The 16,001-nt window shown below is 45.0% G+C and overlaps 1 protein-coding gene across 1 annotated transcript in view; it reads left to right on the top strand.

The window, feature by feature from the left end:
- Positions 1 to 479: 479 nt before the first annotated feature.
- The window catches only part of EHD1 (EH domain containing 1), a 39,386-nt gene continuing 23,864 nt past the window's right edge, over positions 480 to 16,001 (top strand). The window contains exons 1-2 of the mRNA XM_083165088.1: positions 480 to 1,206; positions 14,359 to 14,456. Of these exons, the coding sequence (XP_083021214.1) occupies positions 803 to 1,206; positions 14,359 to 14,456 (502 nt within the window). The 5' untranslated portion in view covers positions 480 to 802. The remainder of the gene's footprint in view (positions 1,207 to 14,358; positions 14,457 to 16,001) is intronic.

Raw genomic sequence — 16,001 nt, 5'->3', positions numbered from 1 at the left:
TGATAGTCGCCAAAGGCGTTCGCACATCTGGATAGTTCCGATATGCGTGCGCAGAGGCGAAACAACTGTCCCCGGACTAAATTCAACCGTTAGCGAGCTGAGCTGAATCATCCCGTGTTACTGCAGCAATTACAATTGTAAGGCGCAACGGAATCTGCTGCGCTATATAAGAAACTGTAAATAAAAGTAATAAATTACCTGCCCTGACTGTTTTGCAAACAGTGTGTGTGAGAGAGAGAGAGAGAGAGAGAGAGAGAGAGAGAGTGTTAGTTTAGCACACAGCAAAGTGCAGTGAGCAACTGTTTGTTATGTAGAGTATTCCCATCACTAGTCAGTCATTGCTGTTCCCTGGCACGGAGTAGCAGGGCTCCTCTCCTCTTCTAGAACATTTCAGCTTCAGTGAGTCAGGGAATCTGTAGGAATGCCCGGAGTGACGTCATCACTATGCGTGACGTCACGGGGTGGTCCGGGATTCCACTCCCTGTGGCTCTCAGTCAAGCAGACAGGACACGCACACACCACGCTGCTGAGCAATGAATGAATGAGCTGCTCCGTCACCAGCTCTCTGTGTGGCTCATTACCGGGCGCTGCAGTCCTGACCGAGGAGAACAAGGGGACCGCACACACAGTACTGATCCCCGCACCGGCCGGTGTGTGAGAGCCCCGCACTAGGGACACACGTGAACGCGCGCTCGCTCTCCTCCCCTCCAGCGCGCCACGCCTAGCGAGAGACACACAGGCCCGGGAGCCCGCGTCGGTTCCGTTACAGGCTGAGCGCCCCGTTACCCGGTTACCCGCCGCCATGTTCAGCTGGGTCAGCAAGGACGCCCGCAGGAAGAAGGAGCCCGAACTCTTCCAGACGGTGGCCGACGGCCTGCGCCAGCTGTACACCCAGAAGCTGCTGCCCCTGGAGGAGACCTACCGCTTCCATGAGTTCCACTCCCCGGCCCTGGAGGACGCTGACTTCCATAACAAGCCCATGGTGCTGCTGGTGGGGCAGTACAGCACGGGGAAGACCACCTTCATCCGGCACCTGATGGAGCAGGACTTCCCCGGCATGAGGATCGGCCCGGAGCCCACCACCGACTCATTCATCGCCGTCATGCACGGCCCGGTGGAGGGGGTGCTGCCCGGGAACGCGCTGGTGGTGGATCCCAAGAAGCCCTTCAGAAAGCTCAGCGCCTTCGGTAACGCATTCCTGAACAGGTCAGTGCCGGCCGCACACCACCCGCCGCCTGCTGTAGCACTACAAGTCCCAGCAACAGCTGCCCTCTGTCATTCATGGTTTTCTGGGAGGGTTAGTTGCACAGCTGTATAAATGTGATGAGCCCTGCTCTATGCATTAGGATCCCCGGGAGGTAGTGTACCGGAGCGTGTATGAGAGATGCTCCTGTGACGTGTGTAAGTAGTGTTACTGCTCCCATGTCACTGGCTAGCACAGTTCTAATGTAGTATACCGGGGCGGGTGTATAACTAGCCTAGGCCACTGTATGCACAGAACCCATAAGAGCAGATACTATGGGGCCCATTTAATGTTTGTGGCTAAATCCCCAAAAGGGTTAGCCACAAATATTAAATATTTCCTGAATTAATCGGGAGGGAGGGACTGCATCTCTGATCCCTCCAGCAACACCGCCGGACACATCTCCCATAGGTTTCTATGGAGGATGCAGAGCTGCCCAATGATGTATCAACATCGGGCAGCATCACTTCCGGTCCCTGAGCTACCGCCATTCTGAGATGGTGAAGGCCATTGTAGCCTATGGGCTACAGACCGTGCGGGATGATACATCCCCGGGATATGATGGGATATTACAATGCGATCCTGGGTGGTAATATTCTGCCCAGATCGCAATGTGTATGTGATCCTTAATAAATATGTATTTTATACAAATGCCGGTACTTGTGTATTATCACGGCGCCCATCGCATGGCATCGTGTACCTGATTTAGTAGTGTGAGATTTTTTGGAGCCCTTACGATGGAAATCGTGGGCGCCGTGATAATACACAAGTACCCAAATGCCATGGTCCAATGGGCTTTCAACAAAGACAGTCACCAGCTGCGGCGCTGATCTGTCATTGTGCATAATAATCTGAGTAATCAGAGCGTGCAACAGGTACAGATTGTGTTACTCTGAGCATGGCCGTCAACAGTGCAACTGTGTCTGTAAACGTAGAACCTAAATGCGCACAGAACCGCATCAGACCTGCTGTCATTCACCAGGAATTTGAGCTCTTTTCCTGTGATTGATCGCTGCAGGTAAAGCTTACATTGTATGTAAATGTAGCGTATGGGGCCTTTACAGCTGAATACAATAGAGGGCAAGTACAGGGTACATAAACATATAGTGTAACTGCAACAGCAGACTATAAGTAAATAAGTATTAGCGTGGCAGAAACCCACAGGATTTAGTGGTTTCAGTAAGAGAAGGAAAAGCTCATGAGGGAAGAGGGCCCTGCTTGTGAGATCTTACATTTATCGTTTGCCTCCTTAGCTGTAGCAAAATTGACAGATGCCCTCTGTTGTATTTGCAATTCATTTGTACAGTATTGCACAGCTGCATCCCTGTGGCAGTAAATCAGGACATAGATTGCGAGGTACATTGGGGTAGGGACTGATGCGAATGGATATTCTCCATAAACTGCCGTGCAATGTGTATGCACACTACAGTGAGTACAGTATAAATGCCAGCACCCTTAGGACACTATTGCATCTGGTTTTGCCGATGCATTCACCTGAAATATGCTGTTTGGCTCTATTATTGGAGAACTAAAAATCCTAGTTGCTGGAGTTGCGGCTGCAGGTATATGCAAACGCTATGATCGGCCCCATGTGTCTAATTTCATTTATTGACAGTTTGTTATTAAAGCGCAGCATATTCCATTGTGCCTTACAATTGGAAACGGTGCTAAAACAAACTGGGTAATAACAGACGGACTTAGAGAAAGGAGGGCCCTGCTCGCAAGCTTACAATCTTGTGGAAGGACTGATATGCCCACTTTCAGCATCTCTGAAAGCTGTCGTACCGCCAGTGTTTCTTAAGATCCCACCACTGGTGCACCATCAACGCTTACACAAGACTTGTGGTTGGAGTTTCTCTTTCTTAGTATGGCTGCCTCTACGTCTGTTAACACAGCTGCTTTGACCTGCCCAAAGCACTTTCATTACATTGTTATGAGACTGACACTTTGACCCTCCTGCAGCACTTGGAGACATTGCCTAGATATGCCCATCACTTTTCCACTTTATTTCTGATACCTTATCAGCCCGGTCGCAACAGCATAGTTAGGCACACTCTGTGTGTAATGGAGGCACTGTAGAGTTTTTTTTTTGCCTGTGCCCATTTATAACAAATACTCTACTACTTGATCAGCAGCTTTACACGCAGGTTGCATGCACTCACAATAAGGCCATTGGGTTCTTCTGATTCAGGTTAAGGTTTTAAAGTGTCTCTACTACCTCTTTCAGATAACATTGCACTTTCACAATAAACCAGTGTTGCTCATTGTACAGCGGGGGACCATGGTTTAACCCTTCTTACACCCTGGGTAGAATTGCCAGGTTGGTTGACCCGGGATATATAAGGTTTGGTGTTTTCACACTGCACCTTGACCTGGCAATAACCCGGTTTTAAGGTGCGGTGTGAAAGGGTTATACATGAGACAGTAGTAATACTCCTCTCACTCAAGTGCCAATTCCATTCAGGGAGGCCTAACACTCCTGTTACACCTGTATGTATGCATTGGAACTATAACCTGATTATCTATATCATATCAGTGCTTTTTATTTCTCTAAGCTATAGTGAGGTGAATAACAAAAATCTCAGGACAACTGCTAAAAATTGTGCAAATGTAAAAGAAAGTTTACATAGAATACATATTTAGAAATGTATCAATGGCTGGGTACACATCAGACAGACTTGTCTGTGGACCTGCGCTTGAAATATATACACTTTTATTACTTTTCCACCAAAATCTCTCACACTGGATTTTAGACCCGAATTTCCACTGTGCTGTGTTCCTGGGTTGACAAGGTTTACACTGAAACTGGAAACCTGGGAAAGCAGTGCAGCAGACGGTCACCTCAGCGGTGGGATGCTGTCAGCTCAGCAGAGGATAGGCAGGTAACACGCGGCAGCGGGCGGCTGGCCTGTGCAGACTGCTGACTGGGCAGCATGCAGGAACGTTACCTGGCAAAGACCCGCTAAAAACCCTGCTATACCCCTTTTCCACTGCCCAAAAAACCCAGCTTATTGCCAGATAAACTCTGGAATTTACTCAGCGGGTTCGGCTATAAGGAAAAATTCCTGGGTCTAGTGGCCTGGGATTTTTTTTCACAGGTAATGAGCGAGATTTTTAGTAGGTAAAACCCAGGTAACCAGCAGTGGAAACAGCTCTTGCTCATGCTTTTATACATGGGTAAAGCCAATAGCTGCTGGACCCTGGGGTCTGGCTACTGATATAACCAGCGAAATTATGTGCAAAAACCTGGGATTCTTAGGTCTGTGGAAGAAGGATATCATCGATCGGCTGCTTGATGTGATGGCCCTCATCCATCCACCTGGGCAGGCAATTGATTTTGCCTGCCCAGCAGTCATTAGCCCCGCAGCATTCGTACAGAAGGTCAGCGGACCACCCATACACACTGCCAGATGCACCAATATATCTTTAGATGTCATCTAGGGGTACACACCTGCCGTCGGACTGCAAAATATATCGGCTGTTCGGTCGAACGGCTAATATCTTCTAGTGTGCACTCAGTGTCTATAGAAATGACCCTCTGCTTTACATTATTGCTTAGCCAGCTGTCGGATGTTATTGCCTTTCTGAGTCCTGTTCTCAGGATATCCTTTCAAGAGGAAACCTGGAGCTTTACTGCCATTACGTATTTTTTTTTGAGGGGGTGGGGGGCTGCGGTTTTGTTCAGCCAGCTTGAAAGGTGAAGGAAAGGGGTGTCCTTACTTCTCATTCTACTCATGCTACTGCATTTCCCCCCAAGTAAGTGAAAGTGACATACAATGTATGATCACATGATTCTGTGCGATGTGTAAGGGGCACATCTCCCATACATGTGTTACATTTTCCTGCACATTCCTATAGCCGGGTGAGGTAAAGTGATGGGTTGGGAGTGGTTTCTGGCACTCGCACTCTCTCCTAATGCGGCATTGTCCTTACATTGTATTTCATTGAATCACCACCAAAGCATTTAAAAGTTTATCAGGAATCACACTCCTAAGACTGCTTTCTGATAAGAGTTTCTTAGCGGCGGCCTGAATGTGAGGGCCGCCCAGTGCTTTTATTTTATTCTGCCGCTTGCTGCTGATAAACGCTGCACGCCAGCCCTCCCGCCGCCCACTACACCAGCCTTCTTCCAGCACCCGATGGACATGACATGCAACATCGGGTGCTGGGAAAAAAAGCACTTGGACACCATAGGATGCCACGTGACATCGCATTGCGAATTTGGATGTCCCATCGCACAAATGTATGGGCATTATTAAGCTCCATAGACACTAGATGATATTGTTCACAATATTGCTCAAAAGGAGCTGTCGGTACTGGTTTCCTAGCACAGCGATTTTGATCATAGTACATCTTATACAATCGCATCGCATGCAATATAGCGGCATGCGATTTGATTTTTAATTGTACAAGCACCCTGATGGGTGCTTACAATGTTAAATGCACCCCCACTATCAACGCCAACCCGAAGTGTGGCGAGCGCAGCGGTACGCGTCCCCTACCTTTTCATACCTCCACTATCCGCAAGCCGCTTGGCGTTGATAGTGGGGGTGGCGTTGACAATGGCGGTGCATTTAACATTGTAAAGCACCCATCAGGGTACTTGTACAATTAAAAATTGCATTGCATGCCATTTGCTGGCATGCAATGCTATGCGATATTTCATTGTACAAGCACTCCTGTTAATTTAACGGGAATATCTCATCGCACACCACTAATTATGGTATGGCGATGGGCACCGTGCTAGGAAACAAGTACCGAGCTTCCTAAGATGTATTGTGAACAATATCGCCTAGTATGTACACTCCGTATTGTTAATGATGCACAGACGTATTTGGACGAGGGAGCCCTCGATAGTGATAGTCATGCTGCAGCCACAGTATGACCGTCACTCCCCCCGCCGTCGCCCCCTGGCATCGGCAAGTGTGTGTGCACTTGCCAATGCCGGGTCCCCGTTGCCGCCAATATTGGCATCGGCAGGCACTCGTTAAGGGTGTATGGGGCTTTAGGGGTTTATTTACCAATATGAGAGTTCTACTGAAGATGGGATGTTGCTATGGGCAACCAATCAGTCTATCTTATCTTCTAGAAGGCGCTAAATTAACATGTAGTATGTGCTAAATGAATAGGTAGATACTGATTGAGTTGCCCATTGCAACCATCTTAGTAAATAAACCCTTTAATAAGCCCTAATCTTCAGTGTGAGTGCCTGCACTGAGAGGAGAGTCTATTAGTGAGCCCTAATATTCAGTATGCTTACATAAATTGTTGCAGAGACTTGTAGCAGTGTACCACAATGCCTGGAAAGCACCTTTTATTTAGGCATTGGAATTGCTGAGATTTAGGGCGGTATTCAAATCCTACTGTCAGAATGTCCCAACAGTTGGAATCCGAGGCCATTTTTGCTCCACTCTACAGCCAGAATTTAATGTTCCAGCTGTCGAGAGTCGGAAAGTGTAATGTTGGCAAAAATGGACACAGAGTGTCGCAAAACGTCTGTGAATTCGACAATCCACGGCCGTTTTCGACAGAACTTGTTTTAAGTCAGATCTGTTTTGTCGAAATCCGCCTTCAACGCTGTCGGAAACTGTCTGATCCTCCTTCCTCCGCTATTGTTGTGAGGTTTGCTTTTTGAAAGCAAAGAGCACAAATGTTTTTAAAAGAATCATACAGAACTTTTCAAGCAAGTAAAGGCAACCTTTGCCACCTCAAGATTTTGCAAGGTAATTATTTGCTCGTTAGACCAACCGTGGAAAGCATTCACAGTATATTTTCCTGCTTCATAAGATATACGGCCATATTACTGTAATCTTTGTAAACCTGGATTTGATTTGATTGTTTTCTGCAATATTGTTTGAAACTAGGTATTGGGAGAGGAAGTTTCTCACACGGTGAAGGGAGAGTTTCTTTAATGGCAGTAAAGAAATGGAAAACTCTGCCAGAGAAGGTTGTGATGGCAGATTCAATTGATATGTTTAAAAATGGATTAGACAGTTTTTTTTTTTTTTTTTTTTACAGAAAATAGTATCCAGGAGTGTAATCATTAATTATATAATGTATTATAGTGGACCCAGATTGGACAGCCATTTTGGGTCATTAGGGATTCTGCCTTATAATATAAAGGTGTTGGGTAACCTCAACCGCAGGAAAGTACAAAAAGTAAGTGTACGCAGAGTAGATACTGGGTCATAAAAGTTTGGACACCCCTGATATAGAGGAGTTTGAGGCACTGAGGTTGCTTGTTGTTTTTAGTGCATGTTTTGAGTCTTTGTGGGAGGAATTCAGTTGTTTTTAATGTTTCCAGCTAAAGTTACAGGAGATGGGGGTGTTCCATTGTGCTGTTTATTGCACAGAGAGGTTGGGGTAAGCCCCATAAAGCAGCTAAACTGACCAAAGAGTCCCTGTTATGGGTCACTTTTTGCTCCTTTCAACCTCTCTTTGGGGTGCCATCTACTGATAGACAGCGATCAAACAACTGACTCTCGCTCGGATTGATACATTAATGTTTTTCCCAGCCAGAAAAATTTCTGTTACTGTGAGATATTTAACTGGAAAAAAAAATTTTGTACAAAAATAACTGTGGGCCTAGCAGAAATACATTTTTACCATGGGTATGTTCTTTCCATCGTATGCTATTGAAAAGTGCAAGACATGCCGCATAAACCCAAATTTTTAGGAGTGCAGAGTGAATGGAAGTGTGGGGATGGGGTTCAGGAATGTAGTTGAATGGGGTAGGCGGGAGTGTGAGGGGAAAGTGGGTGCATGGGAAGCGGGTTGTAGGTAAACGGGAGTGTAAGAAAGCAGGGTGAGCGGGAGTATGAGAGAAACGGGGTGCATGGTAAGCGGGAATGTAGTAGCAGGGTGAACAGAGTGGGGCAGGCAGTTTAGGGCAAGAGGGAGTGTGAGAGAGCAGTGTAGGGTGAGAGGGAGTGTGGGATAGCATCCCCACCACTGGCCAGATATATATATATATATATATATATATATATATATATATATATATATATATATATATATATATATATATATATATATATATATATATATATATATATATATATATATATATATATATATATATATATATATAGTTTCTGCCTGTAAGTGTCCTAATTTATGATTTTTTTTTTTTTTTGTGGACTGCTCAGAATTCTCACATAACAAGTCCTTTCTCTGACATATACAGTCATCTTCATACTTAAGGTGCCCATACACGCTCCGATCCCGGCGTGCGTTCTGGGCTACAGTAACATCCATCACATCGCATTGCATGCCTTGTGCATGCGATGCGATGTGATGAAAAGCAAGTACAAAAAGTATGTGCAGCACATACTTTTTGTACTGTGTGATGAGGTGCCGTGGGAGCGCGCACCTCAATGCACACATGGCACTGCCGGGAATCGGAGAGTGTATGCGCTCCTTTAGTTCCCAAATTTCGTGCATCTACCAATATTTTTTTTTCTTAAATTCCATATATTTAATTTCTAAACTCTATTTCAGACCGTCAGATTAGTTTGAGCTTTACTCTGTTGTCACTGAATTCTTGTGACATTCATCCTGGCAATGTGTCCCATTGTCACTACACATTGCATTAGGGCTTGGGGATTTCCAACATGGCCTATAGTGATTAGTTCTCTGCCTAGTCAGGGTATTGTAATTTTTTTTTCTGGATATCCCCTAGATTATATGGTGTTTCCACTCACCCCCCGCCTTTAAGTAAGCTTACATTTGTGATTAAGGGCGATATATACTAAGCAATTGCTGCACATCACATTGGTACTAATCGCATTTGTACTAACATATGCAATTAGTATCAATTAGGTGGCTCTTGCTAAAATAGCTGCCCTTTGCGAAGCCACCGGTGCCCGCGGCTCCCTCTCACCTCCTACACCCGGGAGCCTCCTGCTGCAAGGACTCCAGGGCTCCTCCTCCCTGCACCCGCAATGGGAAGTACTGCTGCTAGGGAGGAGGAAGGAGGTGGTCACTGGGTATGGACGACAGATGAGGGATTATACCTGTAGTCTCCTCTCCCTTCATCCTTTCATGCTCTACCTCCAGTTCCATTCTCTATGATCCCTCATTCTCCTTAAAACCAATAGCCCTCTCCTCGGCATCTTTCAAACCTCTAACTTAGGGCTCTCAGACAGCACAGTCAGTCTAGGTTTTAAGGATACCCGTGGCTCAGCACAGATTATTAACTCTGAGTGCCAAGGGAATTTGTCAAAATAGGTGTAATACACGTCAAGCAAACTTTTTTTTTTATTAACCCTGAGTGCCAACGTTGCTGTGAGATCCTCAAAGTACCCGCTAAAAAATGCCAGTGCCGCTCACGGCGACGGTTCTTTTTTTTATTTTCTTCCTATGCAATATTTATGTAAACTTCAATTAATTGGCTGTATGCGTATTTATTTATACTAAAAGGACAGTTGCTGTGAGCGATGCTGGCAGTTTTAGCGGATATTTTAAGGATCGATCACTGAAAGAGTTAAATCATACTGGCTGAGTCACTCATTAAGGGGGTGATTCTGGTTGGTTTGCAAAAGCAAGCTCCTTCTTTAATGGACAAAACCATGCTGCACTGCAGGTGGGACAGATGTAACCTGTGCAGAGAGAGTTCCATTTGGATAGGGTGTGTTCAAACTGACCTCTAAATTGCAGTGTAAGAATAAAGCAGCCAGTATTTACTCGGCACAGAAACAATATAACTCACCCAAATGTAACACACTTTGCACATGTTACATCAGCCCCACCTGCAGTGCACATGGTTTTGTCCATTAAAGGCTTTTGCAAACCAACCAGACTAACCCCCTAAAGGTGGCCATACATCAGAAAGATATTGTACCCAATCATACAATCTCAATTGATTGTAAGATGGATTGTATGCAGATTTTGTGTACACAATCATGCAGCAGATGGATTGTATGATGGATTGTAAGTAGATTGTATGTCCAAAACCCACCAAGGACTGCCGGGGATTTCAAGGGAATTGTACACAATCATGAGCGCAATCGATCTTAAGATCGATCTTTCTGATGTATGGCCAGCTTAAGCCTCCTGTGCATATATTTAAAACCTGCACTGTTGGTGCTCCTTGATGGCATGGGGCAGATGTATTAAGCTTTAACAAGAGATAAAACCAAGGGTGATAAGGAGAGATAATAGCCCAGCCCAGTGGTTCCCAAACTGTGTGCCGCGGCTCCCTGGGGTGCCTCGGGACACTTACAGGGGTGCCTCGGGTTGGTCGTCCAGGACCAATTCAAATTGTTTATGATCAATTATTTCTGGACAAAACGAGTGCTGGTGGCTGCCAATCATAAAATATGTACAATCAGAACCAAATCCTGCCCTTTACCACATAACTGAACCTAAGAAGCACATATAAACACAATCTACTTAATTTGATATATATTTTTTGGGGCCTAGGGTGCCGTGAACAAAATTCTGATACTCTAGGGTGCCGTGATTAGAAAAAGATTGGGAACCCCTGGCCCAGCCAATCACCTGCTAACTGCCATGTTACAGGCTGTGTTTGAAAAAAGTCAGTAAGGAGCTGATTGGCTGGACATTTTATCTCTCCTTATCACCCTTGCATTTATATCTTGTTAAGGCTTAATACATCTGCCCCAGTCCCAACCATTCCATTTCACGTCTCCATCATAAACTCCTAATCCCCTCAGCACTCCTCTGTAACCTGCCACACTTATTAACCCCCTCCATCCGTATCCCCACTCTTTATTATTGGTCATCCTTTTATTTGCTCCTCCTTCCATACCACTACATTTCTTCTCTCTAATTATTTAGATGGAAACTGGTCATATGCCTGTCCCCTCTGAGTACTAATGTCACCGTTAAGCCCTTACTTAATCAGAGTTTGTGGCTTCACAATGCTGGACCATGGGCTGTTATGTTAGCTGCTGGGAGTCCATGGTCAGAGCTCTCCACTTGCAACTTATACCCCTTTTACACAGAGCCTCGACCCGGGTTATTGCTACTCCAGGCCTGGGCTTGGTTTAAAAGGGAGACAAAAAACTGTTCCACCGATGATTGGCCCAGAAAATGTTCAGGGTCGGACACAGGGCTTCACGGAGTCGGGGGCCGTGTAAATGGGTAACCTGGGTCATCCGACTCGGGGACCCATTTCCACCAATAGGGGAGCCCATACCTCTGGACTGCAGGGTCCTGAGGTTGGGCAGGGGTCGTGTACACCCTCCGCTGCTGTCTACGGTACTATGCTGGGAGTAGGTGAATGAATGCCTGTGTACAGCATCCATTCACCTCACAGAATGAAGCTGGGGGCGCACGAAGGCTGGGGGCAGACCAGCTGATTCTCGGGTGCTGGGCTTGCCCCAGCGTATCGGTCGACATTGCGGGGGTACCGGCGCTTGGAGATGATGTCATCTCCAAGCGCCGGCTCAGGGCCCAATGTCGCCCACTCAGCATAATGCCAGGGGAAGCTGGTGTAAAAGGGAACAACTGCTGAGTCGCATCCAGATCCAAAGACCTGGGTGAGACCCGGCAGTTAGATAACCCAGGCAACTACAAGTGTCCTAGTTCCACAGAGAACGGCTCTGTGGGATGTATTCTGCGGTTTTCCATTATTTTGCCAAGTTATTACATTGGAACATTCTATTATACATGAATGATGTGTGCCAATGGGTTAATGATGTTAGAAGCAAGACCATATTCATGGGTGTTCCATCCACCAGTCATACGGATAACATATTATGGCCTTGTACGATACAGGTTCTTGATAAGGGATTTTAGGCTCTCCTTAGCTGTATATCATTATATTGTTGTCCTTGAGAACTAGTGTGAGGACTGCTCCAAAGATGTGGACTGCATATCGTTTGCAAAAGCGTAAAAACCACGGGTTCCATTTACTAGTATTAATCAGTGAAATGATCTAGTCTGCTCAATATTACGTGGAAGGGAGTTTTTGTAATATTGTAATGAAGTACACATCCCTAGCGGGTATGGTATTCTACTGGCAGTGGCATCTGTTACATCCAGCTCACTGCATGAGACTGCACTTCCCTCACCCATAGATAGTTCTTCAACTTCCCACCCTGGAGAAGTATGTATGAATCACCAGCAGGGACCGGGGCCAATACTGCGCTATAACACTACATTAAAGGAACATTCTATTGTATTCTTGTAGATGGAAAAGAAATCTGTATTTGCAAGTGATTTAAAATCTCCCTCGTGGTTAAAATGTTTTTCTTTTCATCCCCTTTTGTGTAGCCATCTTGGATAAATATTTACAAGACCTGTATACATTATTACTGAAATGTTTTTCTGTGCCATGAACAGGTGAAAGCGAATGTCTGCATGTCTGGGTACAGCTGTCTGCACGTCCTGTGCCATTGGAATGAACAGTTGTCAGTTTGTTGTGCTTTAAATATAGAATTCAACTGTGTACTCTACTGAAATCTATTGGGAGCACCTGCTGTTGTACAAGCTACGTTCTACTCGTGTTCAGTGAACAAAGACTGGAGTCATTGAACTGGATGCATGTAGAATATAGGAATATTTATCCTATACTTGATCAAAATGCACATCTCCATCTGTTTGTCTGTTGTGCACCCAAATCATTGACCAATCATATGCAGTAAATACAGGCCGCATTAGATCTGACCGTTTCTTCGTCTGGTTTTCGCTTATTAAAAATAAATTCTTTCTATGTATATAATTAGTTCATATAATAAAATATTGCTTTTATTAGAAGTATAACACAGTGATAATGAATATTGACGCATTTTAAATATGTCATGAAACAAATTCTCCTGATTTTACTGTGAAATATGAGGCCAATAGAAGTCTTAATGCTGAGTGCAGTGACTTGTATAAAACGTGGCAGATTTTATAACTTTTGCAAGTTATGTTATATTTGTTATGAGTACACAGCCGTACATGTTAAACTGCTCATGATGCTATATACAGTATGTGATCAGGCAGTGGCTAGCCATTGACAACTGCAGTGGTACAAGACAAAGCACTCACAGGGCAGTGAACGTAGGGGTACAATGAAGTGACCATACCGCAAGGCAAAATTGTATGTGCATGCAGGTATTTTTGTAGCACGCCGCATGCTATTGTACTACATGCTATTGTAGTGTAGCCAAAATCTGCTGTAGTTCAAATCACACAACATTCTGGTTGATGCTCACCTTTGCAAAATCACAACTGTGAGTGATGGGGTGCGCATGTGCAGGCCATCTGCGTGAACGGATGTGGTGACTTAGCAAAGTGTATTGAGGACAATAAAATAGTGCGCTAAGCAGCTCTGAAACGCCTCCAAGAAAAAATGCAACACCTTACATTTTACGTACAAATACCACAAACCAGGAACCTTGGTGTATCTCTGAGCACTGAAGTTCAAAGCAAGTGGTCCACAAAAACTTGTAGACAGGCGTCCCTGGTAAATGCTCCTTCTTTCCAAGTGAAAGCCTCTGTGCTGATCTCCCCCTTTGGCCGACCGGTTTCGACAGGTATTCTGTCTTTTTCAAGGCACCTGATGCGGCGACTTGCGTAGTTGTTGGCACGAAGCAGTGCGGGTGGGGTGTGTGGGGTGGCGGGCACAGGTCAAGGCCATGGGAAAAGCCAGAGTTTCATGGGCGTGATGTGGGTGCAGAGGGTGGGCAGCTGACGTCCCCGGATGTCAGCTGCCTGGGCTCTACCCGTACTAGGGTGCCACAAATCTGAGTCACCAGAGAATTACTTAGATTTGCGACCACTGTAGACGTCATTCAATGGTCACGACCATCAAATGATTTCTGCCCCACACGCAAGCTGCGATTGGATGTTTATGTAAAACATTTGTTCGCATGTGTGTGGGGAAAATCACTGTGCGTGCAGCGTTAAGTTAACTCGCAAAGCTGCAAAATTTGCAGCTTTGGGAGTCCACCAGAATGACCTCCAGTGTGTGTGCAGTCCAAATCGCATAGCACACATTGTATAGGCTGAAACATCTCACCATGTGTGGTCACCATAAGACGGCTTTGTTATTTTCTTATAGTTTATATCATGTCTGGTTCCTTGTTCTTTATTGCCTATTTTGCCAGTGAACATGACCGTAATCAGAATTTGTAAATAACGGATATTTATTTTGACTGTAGGTTTATATGTGCACAACTACCCAATCCTGTCCTGGAGAGCATCAGTATTATAGATACACCTGGCATTTTATCTGGGGAAAAGCAGCGAATTAGTAGAGGTAAGTGCTTCTTCTTTATGGCCTACAACATGGTTGAGAACTTTTTCATTCTATTAGGTTTTTTTTTATTAGTTTTATTAACTTCAATATTAAGCTAAAGGCCCATACACACTGGGCGACTTTGATCTGAAAGTCCCTCAAAACAGCAGGTTTCAGAGTCTTTCAGGTCAAAGCCGCCCAGTGTGTATGACCCGGCGATGAGCGGTGAGTGCTGCTGCGACATCGCCGGGAAAGCCGTTCATCTGCTGGTTATACCAGCTCCGCTATGCAACGCCCCCCTCTCCGTCGATGCCGGGCAGGAGGAAAGCCGCTCAGTGTGTATGCATTGAGTGGCTTTATCCACAACGGTGATAGTAATCATCGCTGTCCATACACGCTGGGCATAGTCGACCAGTGTGTATGGACCTTAAGGCACATACATAAATAATGTCATGTTCCTGAATGGGTGAATTGCGTGCTCCTCCCTTTGCCCTAGAGGCTTTTCTCATCCACTGTCAATAGACACTGACTTTTGATCAGTAATTGTGATTGATGAAGCTGATCTGCAATTCCATGTCAAATAATAATTGATTGTGTGTAGAGGTAATTAATTTGGAGACCACACAAGGTACTACTGTAGTTTTAACTTCCTGTTTATGTGCTACTGCAGTTGGGGGTGAAATTAGGAAGTGGGTCTTTTATGTATCTGTCCTTTCTATACGCAAACAAAATACGTTTGCATTGTTTTATACACCACTTGGGAGAAATCATGTAAATACTCTGTACTAGATGCCGTAGCTAATAGCTTGTAGAACAAAGTATTACTTGTGCAAAATGTGGGAACTGTTCTAGGGGATTTTTTGCAGTTGATGAGCACTGTGCATGGTGCAATGTGCTCACTTCCAGGCTGGACACACCTCACATTGTTCACGCATTGCTTAAAACATTAAGAGTGTCCTTTTAGTTAGCTTTCCAATGCCTACTTATCCTTTCTCTGTGTGTAAAGGCGCCTACACATGGGGAGATTTTTCTGAGCGTTTTGAGCAATGCTAGATCGCTCCGAAAGCTCGGCAAGATTGCTCCGAACACAGCGCTCAGCTGAGTGATCTGCAAATAGCAACCTGGGAGAAGTATATAAAAGAGTGGGTACATAATACTGGACCCCAAGAAGTAGCTACTGAGATAGCAGGACCATATAGAAAGCTTTTAGGCACCATAAGCAAAGTATTGGAGGTTTTTAAAAGGTGCCAAATGGATGATTTTTGACATGTTGACAATGAAACGATAGCAGGAGTTTTTTCTGCATATTAGACTTTCCATTATTTTAGGCTACGGAAAAAAAGTCTGCACATAAATTTTTCTTTGTTTTTAGACGTTTGTTAAATGTTCAAAACCCCCTCTCCCAGAAATACACATCCACATAGCTACCCTACGTTATTTAACCCTTGATGGGTGTGGATCATAGGGTTGACATGCACAAGGCTGTCACAAGAAAAAGTCGACATCAGTTTTCCCGTTTTTATGTTTTTGGTGTCAGTTTGTAGATTTGTATTGACCTCTATATCT

This window comes from Crinia signifera, chromosome 11, assembly GCF_055691185.1.
Source record: "Crinia signifera chromosome 11, ASM5569118v1, whole genome shotgun sequence".
Classification (NCBI taxonomy): domain Eukaryota; kingdom Metazoa; phylum Chordata; class Amphibia; order Anura; family Myobatrachidae; genus Crinia; species Crinia signifera.
Note: the sequence above shows the minus strand (reverse complement) of the source record. Positions and strands in the feature narration are given on the sequence as shown.